This window comes from Tyto alba, unplaced genomic scaffold (assembly GCF_018691265.1).
Source record: "Tyto alba isolate M040663 unplaced genomic scaffold, T.alba_DEE_v4.0 Super-Scaffold_1000006, whole genome shotgun sequence".
Lineage (NCBI taxonomy): Eukaryota > Metazoa > Chordata > Aves > Strigiformes > Tytonidae > Tyto > Tyto alba.
The window spans coordinates 29,770,631-29,793,143 of record NW_024881272.1 but is presented as its reverse complement, the minus strand read 5'-3'; the positions used below and the strand labels follow the sequence as shown (position 1 = coordinate 29,793,143).

The 22,513-nt window shown below is 42.6% G+C and overlaps 4 protein-coding genes across 6 annotated transcripts; 2 read left to right on the top strand and 2 right to left on the bottom strand.

Annotated features, from left to right (window-relative positions):
• Positions 1–6,820, bottom strand: LRRC42 (leucine rich repeat containing 42). The gene is made up of 8 exons (XM_033008881.2): positions 6,706–6,820; positions 5,307–5,794; positions 3,016–3,147; positions 1,828–1,946; positions 1,326–1,414; positions 1,128–1,241; positions 891–975; positions 1–489 (listed from the first exon to the last, which is right to left on the bottom strand). Exons 2-8 carry the CDS (start codon positions 5,777–5,779, stop codon positions 233–235), a joined length of 1,269 nt encoding a protein of 422 aa, XP_032864772.1. The 5' UTR covers positions 5,780–5,794; positions 6,706–6,820; the 3' UTR covers positions 1–232.
• A 35-nt stretch (positions 6,821–6,855) lies between these two features.
• On the top strand, positions 6,856–10,176 carry HSPB11 (heat shock protein family B (small) member 11). 2 transcript variants are annotated; one of them, XM_033008773.2, is made up of 5 exons: positions 6,856–7,121; positions 7,542–7,648; positions 8,280–8,348; positions 8,959–9,002; positions 9,496–10,176. In XM_033008773.2, the coding sequence occupies exons 1-5, from the start codon at positions 6,859–6,861 to the stop codon at positions 9,601–9,603; spliced, it is 591 nt and encodes a 196-aa protein (XP_032864664.2). In that variant the 5' UTR covers positions 6,856–6,858; the 3' UTR covers positions 9,604–10,176. The 2 variants fall into 2 exon arrangements, with proteins under 2 accessions (XP_032864664.2, XP_042641702.1); XM_042785768.1 differs by lacking the exon at positions 6,856–7,121 and adding an exon at positions 7,163–7,417.
• An 89-nt stretch (positions 10,177–10,265) lies between these two features.
• On the bottom strand, positions 10,266–15,158 carry DIO1 (iodothyronine deiodinase 1). The gene is made up of 4 exons (XM_009974220.3): positions 14,450–15,158; positions 12,701–12,844; positions 11,307–11,506; positions 10,266–10,818 (listed from the first exon to the last, which is right to left on the bottom strand). The coding sequence occupies exons 1-4, from the start codon at positions 14,778–14,780 to the stop codon at positions 10,753–10,755; spliced, it is 741 nt and encodes a 246-aa protein (XP_009972522.2). The 5' UTR covers positions 14,781–15,158; the 3' UTR covers positions 10,266–10,752.
• A 464-nt stretch (positions 15,159–15,622) lies between these two features.
• On the top strand, positions 15,623–22,504 carry YIPF1 (Yip1 domain family member 1). Of its 2 annotated transcripts, none has more exons than XM_042807069.1 (10): positions 15,623–15,722; positions 15,883–15,958; positions 16,671–16,804; positions 17,506–17,586; positions 17,688–17,775; positions 17,901–18,017; positions 19,109–19,275; positions 19,896–20,078; positions 21,069–21,163; positions 22,224–22,504. In XM_042807069.1, exons 2-9 carry the CDS (start codon positions 15,928–15,930, stop codon positions 21,156–21,158), a joined length of 891 nt encoding a protein of 296 aa, XP_042663003.1. In that variant the 5' UTR covers positions 15,623–15,722; positions 15,883–15,927; the 3' UTR covers positions 21,159–21,163; positions 22,224–22,504. The 2 variants fall into 2 exon arrangements, with proteins under 2 accessions (XP_042663003.1, XP_042662996.1); XM_042807062.1 differs by having other exon boundaries at positions 16,641–16,804.
• The last annotated feature ends 9 nt before the right edge of the window (positions 22,505–22,513 follow it).

Genomic DNA, 22,513 nt, shown 5'->3' with positions numbered 1-22,513 from the left:
TTAAGGATGACAACAAAAACTTTATTTGAAAAAATTATTATGTATTGAAAATATACAGTAGTATCATCAGCCTCCTCCTTGACTCTATCCCTCCCCAAGCATAGGTTAACCCACAAGCAGATCACAGCAACCAGATTTAACAATACTGGTCTCCTTTGTTATTCCCTCTTAATATGCCTAAATTCTGTCATCAGCCAGAAAACAACAAACAAAAGACCCACTTCTTTCTGACTCAGTAGGTATTTAACAAATCCCAGTCCTCCACAGTGAGGCACAGATGCTTCTGTTTGGAAGTCCTTTCTCTCTCTTGTTCAGCCAAAGCTCTTTTTTTATTGTTCTTTAATTCGTGGCTCCCTGCAACTTCCTTTTTCAAAGGTAAATGGCAATTTTGAACTTTTTCCTTGTAAAACTGCAAGTTTCCAGATGCTTTTGTTTCTGCCTCTACCAGCTTGCATTTGACTACTTCCTCTATTCTGTGTGCTTTGCCATCTACAGAAAAAAAAAAAATAAATCAAGTTTAGATTTTGTGAAAAACAGAATTATGCTGTAAAATGCATACTCGTGTTGCAAGTTGTTTTGGCCAAGCCAACTTGGAATACTGACTGCTTTGCTGAAATGTGTATTAGGAAAAATAACATTTATATTTTGAACTTGGAATTTTAAGGAGAAAACTCAGTTATCATGTTGCCCTAAGCATGCTGTCATGCTGTACTTTAAGAGTTATCCAGCAGTCTAACAAACGAAAAAACTCAAACACACCGTAATGCTGTTACATAAATGGCTGAAACCGCACATCTGAGATGCCATTTGTATTAAAAAAAAAAAAAAAAAAAAAAATTCCTTGTAAAAAGAAAACAAATAAACTATGTGGTCTCTATGCAGTTACGTACAGAAGTGCAGAGCTGCTGTTCTGGATCTTAAGTTGTCTTGTGGCTTGATGGCCTCCATAACTGCCTGCTCCCACTGCAACACTGTCTGAAATAACATTTGAAGGAGTTAAAACATTTCTTGTAAAATTTACAGAAATTGTATTGGAAACAACTCTATCTCTTATTCTTTCCTATTCAGTGATTTAGTACTCTATTAGGTCAAGTTCTAGAGACTAAAAGAGACTTAAACCCCCATACCTGTTCTGCCCATCCCTCTGTTTTGCAGTTACTATGATCAAATTCCTTCAGAGGCACTTTTGAGTGAACCAGGCCTATCTGCATTTGGATCCGCTTAATGACAGCGTTAACATCCTAGTGAAAGGGAAAGAGAATAGTCAGAGGGGAAGAATGTTTGATTACACTGGTCCAGTAAACTTAGACAGATGATTTTTTTACCTTGAGACCTGTCCCAGAAATGTCCAAACAATTCAATTTCTTGAAAGAAAGAAGGTATCCAATTCCCACATCTGTGATTTTAGGGTTACCTGTAAGGTCAAGGAAAGTTAATTAAGTTGCAAGATGTAGAGAAAAATTATCAGAATACCAAGAAATTATTTGTTCCAAAAGCTAATATTGGAACAAGGGGGTCTTGGCCTTTTTTTGTAATATGCTTCGTATTTTGAAGGTGAGTCAAAACTGACTTTTTCCCTCTAATGATCAAAACACAACTATTTACAATACCAATTCTCAAGCTATTGAAAATATTTATGTAAGTAACAAGTGGCTGAGATGACAAGTATGACCTGTGCCTTCTGGAAAGTTGTTGGTGAAATTTGAGGTTGAGTACTTGGCTCATGGGAATCATCAAATTAATTGTATTCCTTCAATATTAAGGAGAATAAATTCTTTATCAGAAAAGATACAGGTTGCTTCCAATATTAAACCACAAAGTACTTACAAGACAAGTCTAATACCAAAAGATTCTCAAGTCCCTTTTTCAATACTCGGACTGGTGCTGTCATTCTGCGAAGGCCTGCATCTGATAAACAGTTGTCTTTCAGGAGAAGCCTTTTTACGCTGGGAGGAGAGATACAAACGCATAGTTTATCATCATTATTTTAGACAGTTTTACAAAATGTTCTGAAACTCTGTGTCAGAAGGCTGGGGTCTTCCTCAGCCAACCCTTCAGTCTACTTTGTTAACATTAGTAAAAAGCAGCAAGAAAGAAGCCTGGCTTAGCAGGACTAACAAGTATCTTTATAGTGCCTCCACTAGCTCAACAGAAGCACTTATTTGACCAGCTATTCCCAGAGCTCCAGCGACAAACTCGTCCTAGAGCACAAGCGTTTGCTAACAGAGACAATAAGATTCTTTATACACGGAGGTTCTGTAAACCAAGGCTGCCAATTTCAAAACCACTCAAAACTAAAAAGATAAAAATGCTTGGCAAAATGGGAGATGACAGATTTGGTAAGAGATACAGCAATGATTTTAAGTAAGCAATGAGGTATTATAACATAGATGAACAAAACTCAGGGAAAAGCATAACACTAAAACATTCTCCAGAGCACTTCAAGGCAAAACCTTGATGCAAAATGCATCAAAATCTCACAGTAACATAATATCCTCTAATTAGCAGTCATCCTGCTTATTGATTTCCAAAATGTTCTACTTTTCAATCTTTAGTATCAAACAAAATTACGTATTTTTTTTTTTTAATGTTAATCAACTAAATACTCAACCTACTGCTTGCAGAAATCTCCATCTGGAACACTGGTAAGGTTAAAAAATTGGTCGATAAAGTTTCCTCTTAAAAAAGGAAAAAAGGGTGTAGAGCCGTTCCAAATGCTTAAGATGCAGTTTTTACCTGGCTAGTGGAAATTATAAAAAGTTGATTTAAAAACATAAGACAGTAAATTATCTTGCACATTTGTAGGACCTTCTAGGACTCAGTTATGTGCTTTGTGTACAATAAATTCTGTGTTTTGTTTACCTTGAGAACAGGTTTTATGAAGAACCAAAATCTTCAAACTTACACATTGCTGCCTGCGAAACTTTCCTTTAAAAGTCACAGCCTGATTCTTTGAACTGCTCAGTGATAGGAAAAGAAAGTATCATTTTTAGCAATGCATCAGGAAATCGGTACCTAGACAGAGCCTCTTTGGTGAGGTGTTCCAGCAGTTCATGTTCATCTCCAAGTTTACAACAGGAGAGATCTAAACACGTCAGCTCCCGGAAAGACTTAATTTCTTCTAGCTTTTCAGAGATAACAAGGTATCTGTAAAGAGAAGAAAACAAACGCTATCACTGTTCAGGCACATAAGAAGGCACCTACATCCCACAAGTGTCACAAGCATAATGCAGTCATTTCTTATAAGCATCTATGTGAAAATTGACAGAAATTAGCCAGCTGTCCTAACTACCTTTTTATGTGCAGTCTGCATACAACACATCTGAATTCCCAGTCTTCTCCATGAACAAATGTCATGGTTTTGCTTTAATTCAAAATATTGGACTAACACTTAAGACTTCAACTTGCAAACGTTGCAATTAGGGACTTCCATATAGATTATTATTGTCTTATTTCAGAATAAAGCAAAATATGCATTCCAGTTTACTGTAAATCAACTTCACAAACTGCTCTTCCTCGGTATCTAGGAAGTGTGTAGACAAACCCACGTTCATTCAGGTTTAAAATCTACTTCAAATGTATCAGAGTAGCTTGTAAAATGGCAAAATTTTACTTTTTATGTCCATAAATAAGATACTTCACTAGAGATTAAAAGTCCTACAGGACACCTGTAGACTCCAGCTAGAGCTGTGACTACACCCCAGGCAGTAGTTACTCAGCGGGTTATTTTTTTAGCTGTGTTGGTTCCCTGATCTGATTCACTCCGCAGCCATGCAAACATCTGTGCTGGAACTATTCAGTAGGAGGTTTAGAGATCGGAACAAACCACTAAAGAATGGCATGCATGAGTATGCAGTAATAAGCACGTAGCAGTCACTACCTCACTAATCTCCCTGCATTTTCCTCTTACTGTCCCTGTGGCAAGACAAGCCCCAAATTCACAAATCTCTCCTGAATTTACCTTATATTCCCCAAGGCACAACAAACACCAAGGTCAGCATCTTCACTGCTGAAATGAGGGGTGCTTACTAATTTGATCCCTCAAGGAACACCTCTTTGGCCATGCAAATAAGGGGACATTAATATCCTCCCACTGCAAGTATACCACCTATCAAACCATCCCACCTAATCCGTTTGTCACGCAATTCAGCTGTGCGGAAAGCAGTACGCATAGTCAGAGCACAGGCCAATTCTCGAGAGATACTACTAGCTCAGGGGGCTGGTGAAGAGTGGGTTCTTTTAGAAATAAGATTCATCAGAAAATGCTTTAATACCTTACTTCCTGGATTTCAAAGATTCGATACTTAACCCAGCTTTCTGTAATGGCAAAAGATGCCAGAAGTAACTTCATTTCTGAATTAAGCCCATAAAAAGTATCTGTACCAGAGATAAAAAGGGAGTAGGTTTAAAGGATAAAACAAAAGGGTAATTGACCTCTGCTCAAACATTCCTACTGTGCTCAAAACACCCTTGGCACTTCAGATGAATGTGCCTGTACTTTGATTTTAAACTGGATAAACGATCCCTTTTTCAAGTGTACAGATGGAAGATAGACTGGTTATATTACTGGGAAAGACTTCAGTAGAAGCAAGGCTTTGAAAACATAATCCAGTTTTAAGCTTGGTAAGACTCTCTTTTAGCGAAAGACAACGTGGACATTGAGATGATGGAAAAACTGGTGCTGGACTCCAATCAGAACCTTGTTCAAGCATGTTCAATATGGGGATGGAAACCACAAAAAATTAAGGCAAAACCTGCCAGACTTCAAAGCCTGTAGCTTACCTACAAGATTGTATCATCTTCTGAGCCCCCAAAATGAAATGGGATAGCAAGCTTATAGTAAATAAACCCAGACAGTTTGCAAGGGAGTATTTTCAGCATACTCAGCTGACTGTACACTAAATGCTTATAAACAGCAATTACGAAAACATCCCATGAAATACCTGAGAATGCACCAAACACAGATTGCTACTGAAGTGCTGATTATTGTTAAAAAATAGTTGCAGGCTTAATCCTTCACATCAAACCCCTGTTAGTTAACATGAATGTAATCTGTTACCTGTATTTTAGATTTATATTTTAGGATGAAACCAGCAGCTGCACTTGTAGGAAAGGAATGGGACAAAAGGAAGCAAACAGAAGAGTCAAATAAGGCTCAGGTTATTTCATTAAAACTAGGTGGTGTCATAAGACCAAGAGATTTTTTTTTTTTAATTATTTTTGACAGAAAATAATTTAAGGGAAACCTTAAGAGTGCTACCAAAAAGCACTAGCAGATAATGGTATTTGTTACTGAACACACTCACCTATTCCGCAAGCATAACGAACATAGCACCAAATTGCCATATGCTTCCGTAAACTTCTGTAGAGCCCTCAGTCCTGTTACCGGTTCTGTGAACTTCTGTCTTGCTTCTGCAGCTGAAAAGAGCTTTTCAGCAATCTGCTCTGGGAAACCAATCAATGAGTCAATGTGATCAACATTGTCAGAAATGTAACCCAGCACTAGGCTGAAGAGAGACTTGGCTGAGTACCGGAGGTTCCCCTCCTTAGTGTATGTGAAGATGAAATGATCAGTCCTCTGCCTCCTTGCCCTATCGTCCTCCCTGTTCATACAAAGCTCCACCGAAAATCCTCTGGAAAACAGCCTAAAAGGTCTTGTTTTGGGAGTGACATTCTGTATGCCACCTGCACCCTGATTTACCACATGCAGCTTCCCATTTTCACGCACATATATCGGCCCAGTATCCAAATGGCTTTCTGAGTGGAGACAGTAAGACATTCCCCTCGTCCAGTTCTGCAAAAACAAACCGTAGACAGGTCAAGAATAGCCACAAACACTACTCAGGAAAGACCCCAAACCCTGGCAGCTCTCCTCAGTGCCCCGAGCGCCACGTAACCCTGCAGCACAAGGGAGGCTGGGCTGCGTGGAAGAGGGGTGCACGCTGTCTGCCATCAAACACCAGTCAAGTGGGAACTGAACCCAGCTGCTGGCAGGGAGGTGAAGGGCCTTTGCTCTGGTGGGGCCCGGCCACTCTGTGACCGGGGCTGGCTCCCAGGCAGCGGCAAGGGGGTCTGGGGGTGTGCGGGAAGCGGCCCCCCGCTGCTTGGCCTGGCTCTGCTGCAGGCTGGGGGGCGGGAAGGAGGAGGAGGAGGGCAAATGGCTGACTGCAGCAGGGCAGTGGAGCCTGCTGGGGGATCTCCCTCCTTGCGAGGGTGGGCAGGCTGCTGCCGCCTCTTTCCCAGTCTAGCCCAGTTGGTGACAGGGGGGGCCTCTGGTTTGTGAGCTGGGGGGGTCCTGGTGGGGGCAGCCTGCCCTGGGGAGGGGGGGCAGGGGAGGGACGGGGTCCTGCCCACTCCTACCCTGAGGGGCTGAGGTCCTGGGGGGCGGGAGGAGCTCAGGCTCTGCCCGAGGTGGGGGGAAAGGGGGTGCTGGAGGGATGGGGCGCTGCCCGGGAGGAGCGGGGCCGAGGGGACCGAGTCCAGCCCCGAGGGGGCGGCAGGGGGATCGGGCCCTACACGGGTCGGGAGCGGTGGTGGTGGGGTGTCTGCGAAGGGATCGCGCCCTGCCCGAGGCTGAGCGCGCCGTGACCGGGCGCAAGGGGAAGGGTCCCCATCCCACCCGCGCCCCGCCCGGCAGCCGCGGGGCAGGGAGCCGAGCGCCCCGCGCCCCCGCCGGGGCCACCGGCCCGGCCCCCCACAACCTACCTGCCCCGGGAAAGGGGCCGCCCCGACGCGCCGTCAGCCGGACCGCGGCTCGGCGCTCCCGCCGCCCATCCCCGCAGCGCCCGCGGGCGGCGGGCGGGGCCGCGCCGGGGGGCGGGGACCGACACCGGCACCGGGACGGACGCGGCGCGGGGCATGCCGGGAGCGGGGGGGCTGGGGGGTGTCGGTGTCCCCGTTCCCAAACCTCTCGCCTCTCCTCACGGGCGGTTTTACGGGGGGTGCGGGGCCGCCGCCGTTGCCTGGGAGCGGCAGGCCCGGCCTTCTTCTCTCGTTGCCGGTCGCCGCGAGGGGTGGGGGGGGATGAGGGTCGCCGACTGGTGCCGGAGCTCGGTGGGGGCTGCCCTCGTCATGGCCACCTCCAGCGACGAGCAGCACCCCGCCGAGAACGTAGCGGACGGGTGAGGAGGGCGCGGAGGGGCCGTGAGGGGGTCGCGGGCTCGGCGGGAAGCGGCTCATCCGGGGCGGCCGCTCCCCTCAGAGACCCCCTGCCGCCGGGCTCTGTCCTTTGCCTTCCCGCATAATTTAACTTTTCTTTTTTTTTTTTTTTTTTTTTTTTTTTTGCTGGGACTCCCACCATTTCTTAACCCTTCTGTCGTACTGCTCGGGTACAAAGCCAGAGCCTTAAAGTACTAACACCTCCAGAGAGCTTCCCCAGTGCAATACAGGGGTTTGCTTAAAAGACGCCAAATAAAAGGTTGCAAAACCTTTTTTTTTGGGGGGTGGTGGTGGTGCTTTTTTATATTTTTGTGAAAAATTTATTCCAAGATGGTTATAGATGGAAAGCTGCAAGTGTGTGGCTTGTCATGTTCTCTCCACAGAAATTCAGAAACGTTTTGGACGACCACAGGCATGTTCCCACAGGAATTCATTATTGGTTTTCCTAAATGTGTAAAAATCAGCAAAGTCGCAATCCAGTGTTACTTGGGTAAGACTTCATGTATTGCAGGAGGTAATACATAGTATGTTAAAACGTCTCTCTGTATATAAATTCTCACAGTAGTGTCACATTCTATAAGTAGCCATTTTCAACAGATTCATAAAGATTAAACTTCACAAAGCAATCATCCTTCATGTCCAAACTTTTTCATAAATCAGGAAATGATGGAAAATCTACCCCACCTGCACTTACTTTGTTCTTACACCACCTTGTATTGAGCTTATAATTGACTGCTCTGTTGCATTAGAACTGGCTGTCTTAATTTAATTAACAGCACTACAATACTTGCTCTTTTAGTGATTTATTTTGAATATTGATTTAGTCTTAATTTTTTAAATAATGTGAAGGAAAATGTGAGTTCTACACCAGGAAGGACTGTTACAAGATCAGAGAATGGCGGTAGGAGCTTGACCATTAGCAAAGGCTATTCAAAAGACATGAAAACTTGTTTGTCCAACCTGGAACGTGAGGATGGTGGTTGTATTACCGTCCTGCCCCATAAATTAGAGGAAGAATGGATTAGTTAATGCTTTTAAAGTGCTTTGTAGATGAGCGATGGAATAATTATCGAGAAATAATCAAAATTTGTGTTGATATTTGAAATGTATATATATTTTAGTGCGGACCTTAAGGATTGAAAGAAGCGTATCTAAAGACCCAGTAGGTTTTGAAGAGTGCATTGAAAAAGGTAAGATTCTGAACCTGAAGCAGTGGGGATTTTTGTGGGAATAATGTTGGATCTTTTTCAGTGAGTCATTTTAACCCCATGTCTGTTTGTTGAGTAATCAGGTGTGGCTTGACAATTATTTTATTAGATGTTAATGTAATAGAAACATTGAAATGAACTTTATGAACACTGCTGGTCTCTGCAGCAGTTTGGAGATGTTAAATGCTGTATGAGGGCTGAAAGCACTAGTCATGCACTTGCTTTTGCGTTCCAAAATTTAAGAACAGACTTAAATAGTATAATAGAGTGCTATTTCCTGCATTGTTTGCATTTGGTTCATTTGCTTTTTGTTTGTTTTTTGGTTTTGTTTTGTTTTTTTTTTTTTAGTGCCTCTTGGGTAACATTTTATAAAACGGTGTAATGAATGGAATATATATATACACTGGGATATTGCAAAAAGTATTTGTTCTCTTAAATCACCTTGTAAAAAAGAAAAAAAAAAGAAAAATTTTTGTATGCAGTGTAAGTTCATGGTCCTTAAACTCTCTTGAATGCTGAAACACTGAAAGTGAAAACTTTTCACAGCATTGCACATTATTCTTCATTATTTGCTTTAAAATATATTTTCTAGATTTGCAACACACCGAAGGACAGCTTCAAGTAGAAGAATTTCCAGTGAGTATTTACAGTGTACATCAGCACTGGTTCATGAATTGGGATGTCTAGACTAACTGGGGAGAAACCATGAAAAAACAAAACGTCTTTATTTACAGTTATTGTTAAGTTGGTATTAGATTTAGGAATTTGTACACCATGGTATGAAATTGCACTTCCTGATGGCTCCTTTGTAGATTATGGTATGAAATTGCACCTGCCTACTGCTCCTAACTGTGTGAAAGAGCTCTTTCCAGAAGTGTGGCAATCCTAACTCCTTCAGTTGTTACCTTTAAGTCTGCAGTATTCAGGAGGGATGGGACTTTTCTGAATTGCTGTCATCTAAAGGAACTCTGAAGCTGGCTAGATGCATTGGAAGAGTTTGATTTATGTGCAGTTCAAAAACAGATACAGAAATATCTAGATCCTTCTGTCTAACAAACTTCTGCAAATGTTGTTTGATAGTTACGTTGCTGCAGAGAATGCAATAACACCTTTTTTTTTCTTTTTACAGCTTCCTGATTTCCAGGCCACTTACTTGCGTTTCATCATCAAATCCGCCTTTGATCATTTTGTATCAGTGCACCGGGTGATGGCAGAGGGCACAGCAGAAAACACTTAAGTCCAGCTTAAATTTGTACTTCAGTTTTTTTTTTATAGAGAAGTTAAATTTTGGTATATGTAGTGCAGAGAGTATTTATTACTAAAACCTTGTATTAATGTGTTTTTTGAAGGTATGGATGTAGTATGTATTCCCCACCCGTTCAATGTATGTAATGCAGTACTCCTGCTAATTGTAGTAACAGCTTTCTAGCTCTATAACCTAGGCTGTTACCCTAGAACACTTGAACATAACTGAGTCCATTTAAATTAGTATGTTTATATTGGTATTTCTTAATATATGAATTAAAACTCAATCTCCTGTAAAATGTTTCCCTTGCACTCTGAGTTAAATAGAAAAAAAAAGCGTGAAATACTTAAATGGGATGTATTATTTCCTACCGTCAAACAAATCCATCAGAAGTTCTTAAATTGGTAGCTTTCTCATCAACTCAAACTGTTTAAGATTAGGATGAATATAAATGTCTACTAATGTTCAGAAATAGAGGGGAGAGGGGGCAGGGCGGGGAGGGAAATAATCTGAAGCCATATGAAGTGCTCTGATAGATTTTTAATAAATGCAGATCAATCCCTTGTTTCTGTAAATATTTTCAACAATCGGGTCACAGCCGTCTGTGCTTTATGCTATGACTGTCATAAGAAATATTAATAGAAACAAATGTTGATAGAGATTGTCTTATTCAGAATCCTTGTGAAGTCAGCAAAAGTGAACATTTAGGAAAATTCTATGTATTCAAGAGAAAGAGAATCCTAATAATGGGAAATAGGTCGTTTTGCATGCCAGTCGACTTTTTCAAATGTCACCACCCCTGAAGTTCATCCTGCAGGATATTCCTTACAAATGTACACGCTGGTATCCCGTCATGACAGATAACAGACCCAACTACTATTCGTTACTGCATGTGGTATAAGCGTAGTAAGATACTGCAGTGCTGCAGTAGTTGGGGTTGTAGTGATGAGACTTGAAAACCTCTAGACAAACACATCATGAACCACATTAGAGATGCTCTTTAGATGCACACACAATATTCTTTTCCATGTGGTCTCTATTGTTAGTTTTAATATTTTTTTTCTTCTTATGTCTATGAAAACATATTAATTGAGCTTTTTCATCCACATAGTCTTTACTCTGAAGTCCTCTTTTCTTTTTCTACTTGAGTTTTTCCAGGATAGTGCGTATTTCCTGGGGGTGATAATTCCAAGGCCCCACTCCTCCCTGCAAAGGCAATAAAAGTACACAGTGATGCTCAAGCTGATTTCTGCTTTGCAGAAATCCTTTTGTGCCCAGCAGCTACACCAGAACTGTGGGCAGGTGTGCCTGGGCTTCGTCTGCATGGCAGCCATTGTGTGGGAGACGGTGTATGCACAGGTTACAGCCTGCTGTGTAACTGGGACAGGGCCAATGTCTGGATCCTGGAGCTGGAAAGTGTTCCTGGATCTCAGCTTAGATGTACCTAGGTTTCCCAATGAGCCAAAAGATAAGTATTTGAGCAAGACTGAGGTCTTGCACATCAAATACGTGCATTATAAAGGCCCAGAGTAGTTTTGCTACAAGTCCCTTTCTCTCCACAGTTACAGTGAATTGTGAAACTTTTCTCTCTCGAGCAGAATGGAATATTATTAAATGTAAAGCATGCTCAAATTGTTCTGAAACTCAAAAATCTCAATATATTGTGCTCGTTATTATTGTTGATATTTTTTTACCTTGTAGATGACCTTCCCTCCTTGAAGTAGATACAGTCGTTCTGGCAATGCAGCGTATTTTGAACTGCTCAGGTTTTCCATAGTGTCTAAAACCACTGGACATAAAGGATTATTTTTCTGAAGAAATTGTGCTGCAATTTTGCGATCTTCAAGGCTTCTGTGATTTTTAATGACAATATTGTTTTTAAAAGCCCATCCATCTAAAACAAATGAGAAAGGGATTTAGCAAAGAACATTTCGAATAGGTGTTAAGGGTGGAGATGTACCATGTGTCATATCCCAAAACTGTGCTAAAAGAATACTGCAGTTTATTCCCAATACCAAAACTTGCCATGAAGTGAAAGCCGCCCCCCCCCTCAGAGTATGAGAGTACTAGAGCTTTTCAAATAAATGGTCCTAAGATTATTTTTCTGCTTTAATTTCAGCAGACTGTATTTTTCCTTTGCCCTGGATTTGGAAATATTTGACGTATTTTAGCTGACGTTTTCCCACATTAAATCAATCCCAGAAAGATACCAGGTGGGGGATATACATCCTATTTGGGTAAGGTTTGTCAAAATTATTGGCACAGAGGGGATTTTAAAATGGTAAGTGGTGTAATCAGCTGGCACCCGTTCATTTAGCACAGTTGAAACAATAGCGCTGCTCATTTTGTTTGATTTTACTCATTAAGCCTATAAAACAGAATTTCAGATCTGTGAGAAGTGAAACGTTTGAGCAAGGGCACACCATCCTTCTTCAGAAATACATAAAAACACATTTTCACGTAACTCTTCCTAGTAAAGTAGAAAATAGTAAAAGTTTTTGATGAGTGACTTGGTTATCTGTTTCTCAACTACTGAAAGTGATGTATTGTTAGAAAATTTAAAAACATAAATGTTATATTTTAGGATACCACCTTAACCCTGGGATAAAATCAGTGCCAATGTGTTACTTAGAGACCAGTGTTGATAAAACATTATGTATAGTTTGTTTACTAAGTTTTTCAAATTAGAGTCTGCATCCTGTTCTGGAGACATGTTAAAAATTAATTATTTTTTTAAAAAATACAAGATGCTGGCATTGTACACTTTGTTCTAGAAATGCCTTTTTTTTTCTTCCAAAAGGAGCTGTACTAACACTGAGAGGAAGTTTTATAAAGATACAACTATGTGCTTCGCTTCACAGACATATCTTCACCAGAGTACCTCAGGGTAAAGTCAGATGTGTGAGTAAAATTTTGGAGAATTAGGGACACAAATCGGTGCCTAGATTTGGTGTTGCCACTTGCTATTTGAGGAAGGTTTCCTTTTTGTTTGCTGTTCCCTCCTTTGCTAACATACTTTTCTTCCTAAAGGGAATGATCACGTGTCTGAAGTTTTGGTTGGCATTACTGTGATGGTTGTACTGTTTACCTACTGCATGAGCTTCTTCGATGTAGATGATGAGGAAATCTGCTATAGGGCTGAAATCTTTGACGAGCTTGTTGAACTCATCAAATTTTAACATAAATGAAGGTCAGGTGCAGCTTCCAAAATTCAGGATTAAAGGTCGGTTATCTGGAAAAAAAAACCAGTTTTTGGTTAAAACAGCAGTGGGAGGAAGGACAGAATTAAATTAATGCACTGAAATGAGCCTCTGCTGCTGAGTTTCCTGGGCAACAGCAGTTAAGTCACTTAACCCATAACTTTCTTCTTAGGACATTAAAATCAGCAGCAGAACATCTGCACCTATGCAAAACAGGCATAAAGATGCTTTGTTTTCCCCAGCCCGGTACTGACCAGTGATGGATCCAGCAGTGAGCTTAACTGAGGGGACCCTTTCCTTTGTAAAGCCCAGGACAGGCAGGAGGCACCGTGCAGTCGCATGGCTTCTCCCATGTCCTCACCACGAGAACCAACTCTCAAGTTCCCAACACTTTGGGATAGGGAGCTGATCTAAAATGGATATACTGCACGTAGCACATCACAGCCTCCCTGAGATCCTTAGTATGAAGGAATTTCAAAAATACTAAACATCATCATCCGCAAGGTTTTTGAAGCACAGTGGCTCAGGGATGGACATGCAAGCAGAGTCCTAATGCCTTTGAATTAACTTACTGGACAGGTCTTGATTTTTTTCAGAGGTGTCAGTCCTAGCTAAGCTGAGTGGAAGCTGCAGATTTTTCAGTTGTGCATCACAGGCTTTCATGCTTTCAATGTGTTTCTGCAATTTCCCATCCAAACAGAACTCTGGTTATTATTTATTAAACTAATGCTACACAAGCCACTGGCAAAAAAGTCTATGAAGTTGCTTACAAATTAACACAGTATGTGCCCACAGGTACTAGCATCTGTTTGCAAGGCCTTGATTTAAGAGAACTTGCAGGATATTTAAGCACCTCTTTTAGTGTATGGTTATGCTCGTGTATCTGAAATTTGTTAAAGATCTTCCTTCTGGCTGGGCTTAATTTCAAAAACTCCTGCTAACATAGATTCACATCCTAAAGAATATAATAAGGGGAGTGCCTCCCTGTAGATACTATCTCTTTTCCAAATTTGCATACTATTGTCTTCATAAATACATATATATATATACACACATATGATTAGAAAAGCAGAGTTAGGGAAGGATGTAATCCCTCCCATGGGGATCGAGACTGTAGCTTAATGATTAATTCCATGTTATACACAGATCTCCGTGGGAGGCAGTGGACAAAGTACAAAGCAGCTCCTTTTTCTTCTTCTGCTTTATTTCTAGCCTCTTTGAATCTGGAAAAAAACAACGTGTGCTTTCCAGGCTTCAGGCTGGCTGAGGGAGCTGGTGTGGGACTTTCTGTACGTACAAGGAATGACAGCCAACACTTGTGAATCACTGTGCACCCTTCCGATTCTGGGTCTTCCCTCCCTAAAACAAATTATTACCTTGGTTTTCAGTGAAAAGGTATTTCCAGGCAGAGCCAGCTTTTTCAAGCCAGGATTATAAATGCAGGTTATTTTTGAAAATCAAGAGGCAGACAGCTGGAGAGAACATGCTGCATCTTTTCCACCAAATGAGTGCTGTTAGTCTGGTCATCTTTGTCGTGCACCCTCATGCCAGCTGCTTGTCCCTGTTCCCTCAGCAGCCTCTTCTCCTCATTTATCGTCTTAGCAAACCAAACCCATCGCCATGGCTGATTGACTGACCTTGCATGAAATCAAAGAGGTGACAAACTTCCCCGTTGAAAGTCACCACCGGCGTGTTGGGAGCGGGATCTCCCTCAAAGGCTTCGTCCTCCAGCCTCTTCCACTTCACCTTCAGCACGAAGAGCAAATACTTGAAGCTGAAAAAAGTCGGACCCCAATTTTCGTAGCTGAACTTTGGATTCTTATTCATTCTGCTCTTCTCGCCCTGTTTTAGGATGTATCTTTTCATGGTGTTGGGGAAGAGCATCATCAGTGTTTTGCCAACAACAACGCACGTAGTAACGTGCAGAAGAATCAGGATTTTTTGTAGGAATACCCTGAGGCTGAACATCGTGGTGGAGTAGGTCGGACTGCTCCCGACCGGAATGCAGCGCAACAGCCGGGGCAAAGGTAGAGGGCGAGGAAAAACATTCACGTGTTTGGTCAAATTTCTGCCTTGCCTTGCATGCCATCACCTTTCCGTGGCCTTCAGCCTCCACCTGAGCAAGGAGCCTGTCGGCCACACCATCTCCATCCACACCGAAGGCATCGATGACGATGACATTTTTAGTGCTCACGGCACAGTTTAAGGCTCGTTCACAAATACGCCATGTATTTTACTACCGAGAGGAGCCGAACTGAGATGTTTTCCCTGAACCACAGACGAGGATTACGTCCACAGGCCCTGCCAGCAGGTACGTGTTCGACCGCCTGGGACCATCAATGCTTCAAGGCCGCCACTTTTTTTTTGTCTGTGCAGTGCAAACAGTGCCCTGCCTCTGCGGCTCTGCTGCGCGCTGGCATTTGTCACTTTGGGGCTGAAAGGATGACCCCCCCCAATATAGATATATATATATATATATATATATATATATATAAATACAAATTGCCAAAATATGTAATAGATATAGTAGAATATATAAATATATAGCTCTATATATAACCTACGTGTGTATATACGGCTATAATATGCATATATAATACATCTATAATGCACATAGAATACGTATATGACAGAATACAGCCGCGGTTGCCCCGTTCGTGTAGCGCCTGCCCAGCAGGGCTCGGGGCGGCGGGGCGGGCTCTTTAAGGGGATGGGCGGAGGCGGAAGAGGAAGCGCGGCGCGGCCCCTGATTGGCCGGCGTGATGAGCGTCTCCGGTCTGTTTGCGTCGAGGCAGGGTGGGAGAGAGGGGCGGCGGGGCTGCTGATTGGCTGGAGCTGCGCAGCGCCTGCTGCCCCTTTAAGGGAGCAAAGCGGCCGCTGCCGGGAGCGGTTGGGCTGTGGAGCCCGGAGGTGCGGTGGCTTCCCCGGGCGTGGGGTGGGGGTGGCCACTCGTGGGGCGGGCACTGGCGTGGGGGCACTGGCCGGGGCAGCGTCAGGGGACGCGGGCGGCGGCGGGGGCCGGCACGGAGGGCCAGGGCCGTGGGGGTCAGCGCTGCCGCCTGCCTTTCAGGAGGGTCGGGGCCTCGGGGAGCGGTTCCTCAACCTAAGCGGATGAATGGCGACTGTGGATGACCTCAAATTTCAAGGTAAAAGCGGGTGTCGCGGGGGTAGATGTGGGGCCCCGCTGATGGAGCGGTCAGGAGCGTAGAGACTTGGAAGCATTTCTGAGTTTCCTCTGGTTGAAAGGTTCGTGGGAGTTTCGCAGGTGGTGTCAGAAATACCTCCAGTTTCCTGAGATGAAATTGTGGTGTTGGTGAGCTAAAAATGTAACCGGTGTTAACTGAAATACTTTGTGATGGGAAATGAAAGCTGAAAATGGGCAGAGCGCTCTGTAATTTGGAAAGGACTGTAGTTTCAGACCTCCTTAATTTTTGATAAATCAATTCAGGTCTGAAAAACTAATTTTTGGGGAAGATTAAAATTACCCGTTTCTGCAGTCTCTTCAGAGAGGCGGCTTCCCCCTGCCCTTGCAGAGTCCTGCTGGTCTTTGTATTGAGGATAAACTAACTCTACTAACTGTGGAGTTAGTTTATCATAATGCAGGCAGATTACCAGGAAAGACAGCCTCACACTTTATTAACTAACGAAATGTTCAGCTTGATCTGTGTCAGTTTGGGCTTTCAGAAACAGATCATCTATGACATGCCTAAGATAGTGATGTAGCCTGTCTTAGGCTGTGTAGGGGTCTTGATGTAGTTTTTTGAGCCACGAGTACAAAAAATTTTGGTAGCTTGATCATCGCCTATCTCGTAATGTACTTACTTGCAGAATTTGACGATGCAGCTAATTTGCTTGCAGCGAATCCTGACGCTACCACAATAAGCATCGATGAGCCAGCTGAGATCCCCAAGAATCAGCACGGCCGTCTGCAGGAGCCAGGGAGAGAAGAGGATGATGAATTACTGGGGACAGATGACTCAGATAAAACAGAGGTAATGCTCTCCCACCTACAGTGCCTCCATCAGTGCGTACACAAATGGTGTTGACAACACTGAGAGATTTCTAGAGGACGCCAGGGATTTATGTTGTGTGACTTAAAACTCTGCTTCTCTGTCTCAGACTGCTTTCTCCATAGCAGAATTGGCAGAAGCAAATGTGCATTGGGTCTTCAGCTGTTGTGGTTTGCAGCCTAGGAAATAGTACTGAAACAGTGGTGATTTAAGCTAAGCAAATATGCCAAGAGATGATCGCAGCAGCAGCTAAACACACAGCACTCTGCTTGTTTCTGTCGGTTCTGCTGTGGGGTTGGTGACTCTGGCAGGAGAGCAGGAAACTTTGAAAGAGGCAGGGCTTGTCCGAAGGGTTCGGGTAGTGCAGCCATCAGCAACGGTGGGGGAACTTGTGATGCCAATGAAGGCATGTGTTATAAATGTTGTGGCAGAAGGTGGCATCAGGCTGTTCTGTAGAACCCCAGGCCACTATTCTGCTGGCAGGGAGGTAAGAGACTAGCTGCTGGTAATGATGAATATTAGAGGGGGAAAGGGAAACCATTAAATAATTCATAGTAAGCAGCACCCTGTTAAGTTTGTCTTCTATCTGGGTATAGAAATCACTTAACTATTGTGTAAATGAACTAGTAACACATACATTGCATGCTTGTAATGCTTTCCATGTTGCCTTTCCCACCATACAGCTGCTTGCAGGACAGAAGAAAAGTGCCCCTTTCTGGACATTTGAGTACTACCAGACGTTCTTTGATGTGGACACGTACCAGGTTAATACTGCACTCCAGAGGAGAGCTATTGTTTGAAATATGCCTTAGCCAGGTTTTTCCTTCTTGCATTTTCAGTCAGACAAATCTGTATGTTTTCATAGGTCCTGGACAGAATCAAAGGTTCAGTTTTCCCAGTACCAGGGAAGAACTTTGTAAGGTTGTATATCCGCAGCAATCCTGACCTTTACGGTAGGTATGAGGTGCGAGAAGTTCTCTGTGCTCAATGTTTCAAGCTTTTATTTCATTTCACTTGCTAACCTTGAAAAACAAGAGGGAAGAGGAGTTGTTATTGAACTTGTTTGTTTTCTTTTAAGGTCCGTTTTGGATATGTGCCACACTTGTTTTTACCATTGCTGTTAGTGGCAATCTCTCGAATTTCTTCATCCATCTGGGCAAACCAACATACCACTATGTGCCCGAGTTCCGAAAAGGTTTGTAAGTAGTTGATACAGTCCTGAGATAGTGCGTTTGTTTTTTTTGTGTGTGTTTTTTCTTTTTTTTTTCAATGTGCTAATGAAGTAATATAAAAACAGGTCACAGCTTTGATTTGGCAGAGTCTTTTGATTGATTGCTCTCTTTAAATTTTTAGAGATGTGCAACGAGACCTTAAAGTGGGCTGTAACTGGCAGAACCCTATTTTTCCAGAGCATAAAGTAGTTACAGGGTTTTAGTAGAGCAAGCAGGAGTAATTAGAGCAGTTTATTTTTCTAGCCTTAGTGCATGCACTGTTGTACAGAGAGGGAAAGCCCAGCAGTGGCCACTGTGGTGCTTTTGTAGGTGCTTTTCTGGATCCACGGCCTCCTAGGAGCCTGCAGGCCTTGGACAGCAAATGGCTGAATTAGAGTATTACTCATATCACCTACCGAGGGCTGGAAGTTGTTACCTTCTCGAAAACTCGAAAATAAGCAAAAGAGGCTCAACTGATAGGTACTCCATGGAACTCAAAAATAAGGAGTCAGTTGTCTATACCTTTCTTTGTAGTATGGAGGAGGCTGCTGTCCCTGCAGAGCAGTGTGGCTTCTCTTTGTTCCCAAAATCCACAGTGTACTTGAAAGAATGCTGCTGCCAGGGAATCCAGTCACTTGAATAACTAAAGATTTGACAGTCGTGTCTGTCTTCTCTTTCAATTTTTTCAGCATGTCTGGATTCTATTCTCATTTTTCAGTAGCTGTTAGTAGCCAAATTTCTGGTTTTAACCAAGTAAGTTTTTTTTTTTTTTTTACTCTGTGGCTCTTCCTTTCACACTGAAATTGATAGTGTTTTGTACACGGGTGAAATAAAGAAACTGAAAATACCAAGAGAATACTTTCTGGTGTCTTTACTTTTAAACTAACTTGAAGTGCTGGCAAAGTAGTGGGTGTAAACTGGATGTAAATGCAAAGTTCTCAGTTTTATTAATAACTCAAACTTTATATTTTGAAAGTAATATCAAAGGTAGTTTTCTAGTTTTCAGGCTAAATGCTTTTACATGTTTGATTCTGGCTGGTACTCTAAGTAATTAAATCTTTTGTCCTATTTCTAGTGTCTATTGCAGCAACAACTATTTATGCGTACGCTTGGCTTGTTCCCCTTGCTCTCTGGGGATTCCTGATGTGGAGGAACAGTAAAGTCATGAACATTGTCTCCTACTCGTTCCTGGAGATAGTGTGTGTATATGGCTACTCCCTCTTCATTTACATCCCCACAGCGGTATGTATGGCCTAAAGAGCACACCTCTATTACGTGCTTGGCAAAAAGGTCCTGGTTTAGAAAACTTGCTGTTTCTTACAATGTTGTTCCTATTAGTCAGAATCTTGGGGACTAGACAAATCATTTGCTCCTTTTGCTTGGCTAGAATAAAGCTTTTTGCTGAAGCTGGTATACTGTAAAGATGCCTTGTGGGTCCTAGAAAAGCCCAGGACAGGTCATCTCAGAGGCAGCAAATCCAAGCAAGGGTGCTGCTGGGGAGCCTGGCAGGCAGCTCCAGGAGTCTGGCTGTGTGTGTCCCAGCGTACAGACACGGGTGTGTGGGATGGCAATGCTGATGGCTCTGAGGACAGGTTTCCCTGGCAGGGACCATCCTGGGCCATCCTGGCAAGGGAGAGGCCGTGGAGGGAGTGCTGTAACTCAGGGGATATCCTCTTGTGTCTGGGAGTAAAGCTCATCGCTGCTGTTATTCTTTCGTCAAATAAGAGAGACATATCAGATAAGGCATGCGTTAATTTGCACGAATTGGCTGGAAGTGATGAAATGTCAAAGAACAATGCATTAAATAAATGAATCCCTCTTTCACACTGTTTTTTTAACAATAATTTTCCTCCCTTTTACAGATTTTGTGGATCATTCCACAAAAAGTGGTGCGCTGGGTCCTGATGATGTTCTCCCTGTGCCTTTCGGGGTCTGTTTTGGTGATGACCTTTTGGCCCGCTGTCCGAGATGACAACCGGAGGATTGCGCTGGCAACCGTGGGGAGCATCGTCCTGCTTCATGCCCTGCTGTCTGTCGGCTGTTTGGTATGACACTGCCTTTCCTCTTTTCTAATCTGGTATTTCTTGGGATTGGTGACATGTTATCAGTGCAGGGAAGGAATGGTTGGCTGGTTGCTGAAAAATCTTTTTTAATAAAGAAATAATAATTCTGAAAAACCTCCAAAGTAAAAGTTCCAATTATTTCAAACATAGCAAAAAATGATGCTGATCTGACAGTGCTAGCAACAAACTCAATAATGAATGTGTCTTTAGCACAAAATCACTTGCAGAACAGTCTTAAATTTATCTGGAATTCATCATGGTATCAGCAAAGCATTTATTGTATCCAGTTGCAGCTTATTCCAGTGAGTACTATGCTTATATAATCCTTTAAAATGATCAACTGTTCAATATATAGTGTGTGCTTATGAGTTTTATGTATGAAAACACAAATCTGCTAGAAGTTAGTAAAATGTCAGCATTATGAAAGCAAGACCCTAATGATACTGAAATAGGTAGTGACAAGTATCTAAATTATTTGTTGTCTCTTAGTTGCATTCAGTAGAATAATACCTTCCAAGCTTCAGTTCTGTTCCCCCTAGCTTCCAGAGTAGGTAGATTCGGTTCCCCACAGCTCAGCGTGCAGGGAGGCAAAGGCAAAACACAACTCTGGCATTAGCAGGAGACATGCAGCTGACTTTAGGGGGGCTCCTGTCACTGGAGACTGCCTGCAGCTTCATCAGTTAAAACAGCAAACAGTCAAATATCTGCAACCCGATCCTTTCTAGTGCAGGTACTTTTCAAAGGCCTTAGCTGCTAACTGTTCTATGTAAAAGTACAGTTTGGAGCACCATTTTAGTTGACCATTTCTAATCTGATTAGTCTGATCTAATCTGAAAAACAGAAAAGATCCAGATTTGCCATTTCGATGCTGTTTGTACCTTGTGAACAGTGGGCGTGGAAAGAGAGAGCTGGGATGAGGCAGAACTGTTTCTTTCTCTCTAAACAGTCTTTTTCTCCTCTGTAATAACATAGGCATACTTTTTTGATGCTCCTGAACTGGATCTTCCTGCACCTATTATCCCTGCTCACAATGGAACAACAGTAATAACAAAGAGTCAGTAAATAAGGTAAGAATCCAATCTAAACTTTTTCCTGTAATCTTCACAGACATACTGAAACTTTTCTCTACTACTGTGGTTGAGAGGAAAAGGGCTTAACAGACCAGTTTTGCCAAATGGCACCAATATATAAATACCATTTATTAACTTTTTCTTCCAGTTGTAAATTTTAAGTATAGCCATAAAAACATAAAAGACTCTGAGGAACAAAGACATGTTATCTTTCTTTTCTTTGAGGCTTGGCAAAGAAACACGCATTTAAATAATCTACTCAGTCCCATAGGTCACTCCAAAGTTTTTTTTGTTTTTGTTTTTTTTTTTTTTTCCCCCTCCCAATCCCTTATAAAAGCCCAAAAGTGTTTTGTTAGAATTTGTACTGCACATGTACAACTTAAGCAATAAACTATTCCACTCATATTTTTCTTTTCTTTTAATGTTTAAATTGGACTTTTTCTCCCTGATGTTTGTGACAGTGTGTTTCAGAGCAGCAGCTCTGTGGATGGGGAGATCCGTGTAGTCTCCGAGCAGGGCTGACTCAGAGCCTGAGCTGTCCCTACGGACCACATGCCTTGTGTTGGGATTGTTTGAGGTTTTGCTTCCTGATAGCTGGGAGTGCTGCCAGCAGCAGATGACATTTGAATTCTGTTGGAGAGATGAGACGTGGAGCAGGTCCAGGAAAAGGCTAATAGACATGCAGAGGCCAGGCCTCTGCAAGTACACCAGCCACAAGTGTGTGTGTGTAAATCAGGGTATTATACTGGCTAGAAGCTAGATTAGATTTAGAAAAAAAACAACCAAACAAAAGAAAAACCCAACAACCAACCAGCAAACCAAAACAAATATGCCTAGCAGAAATGGTCATAAAAAATGACCAGCTATGACACAATCGAATAACGCAGATCAATTTTAGAGGCTTTCCTCCTGCAAGATCAGTTTTTCATCCCGGGTGCCTGTTGATTCAATATGATAGTAATGAATGTTAGAATTTATATCTAAATTTATGCCTTATTGTGTCCTCTGGTGCCTGAGAGGAGCTATGATATTCATAGGAGTTATTTATCTCTTTCAGATTACCATGCCTGTTTTTTCCATCTGTACAGTACTTTTATTTTAGATTATTTTTTCACTGAAGACCAGGGAAAGTGCAAGAATGGGGGCTGTTTTTTTTGTAGAAAGGACAGTGATGTCCCCTGGGCATACGGACATCTCCCGGCTCACTGGGGACTGACTGGTTCCAGGAGGAGAGCAAACTGTTGATCCTGATCTTTCACCGCTGTTTTTCTTTTTTTTTAAAACTCTACCTACACTCACTGCACTACTCTGCCTCTGAATAAAGCGTTCTGAAGGTGATGCGAGATG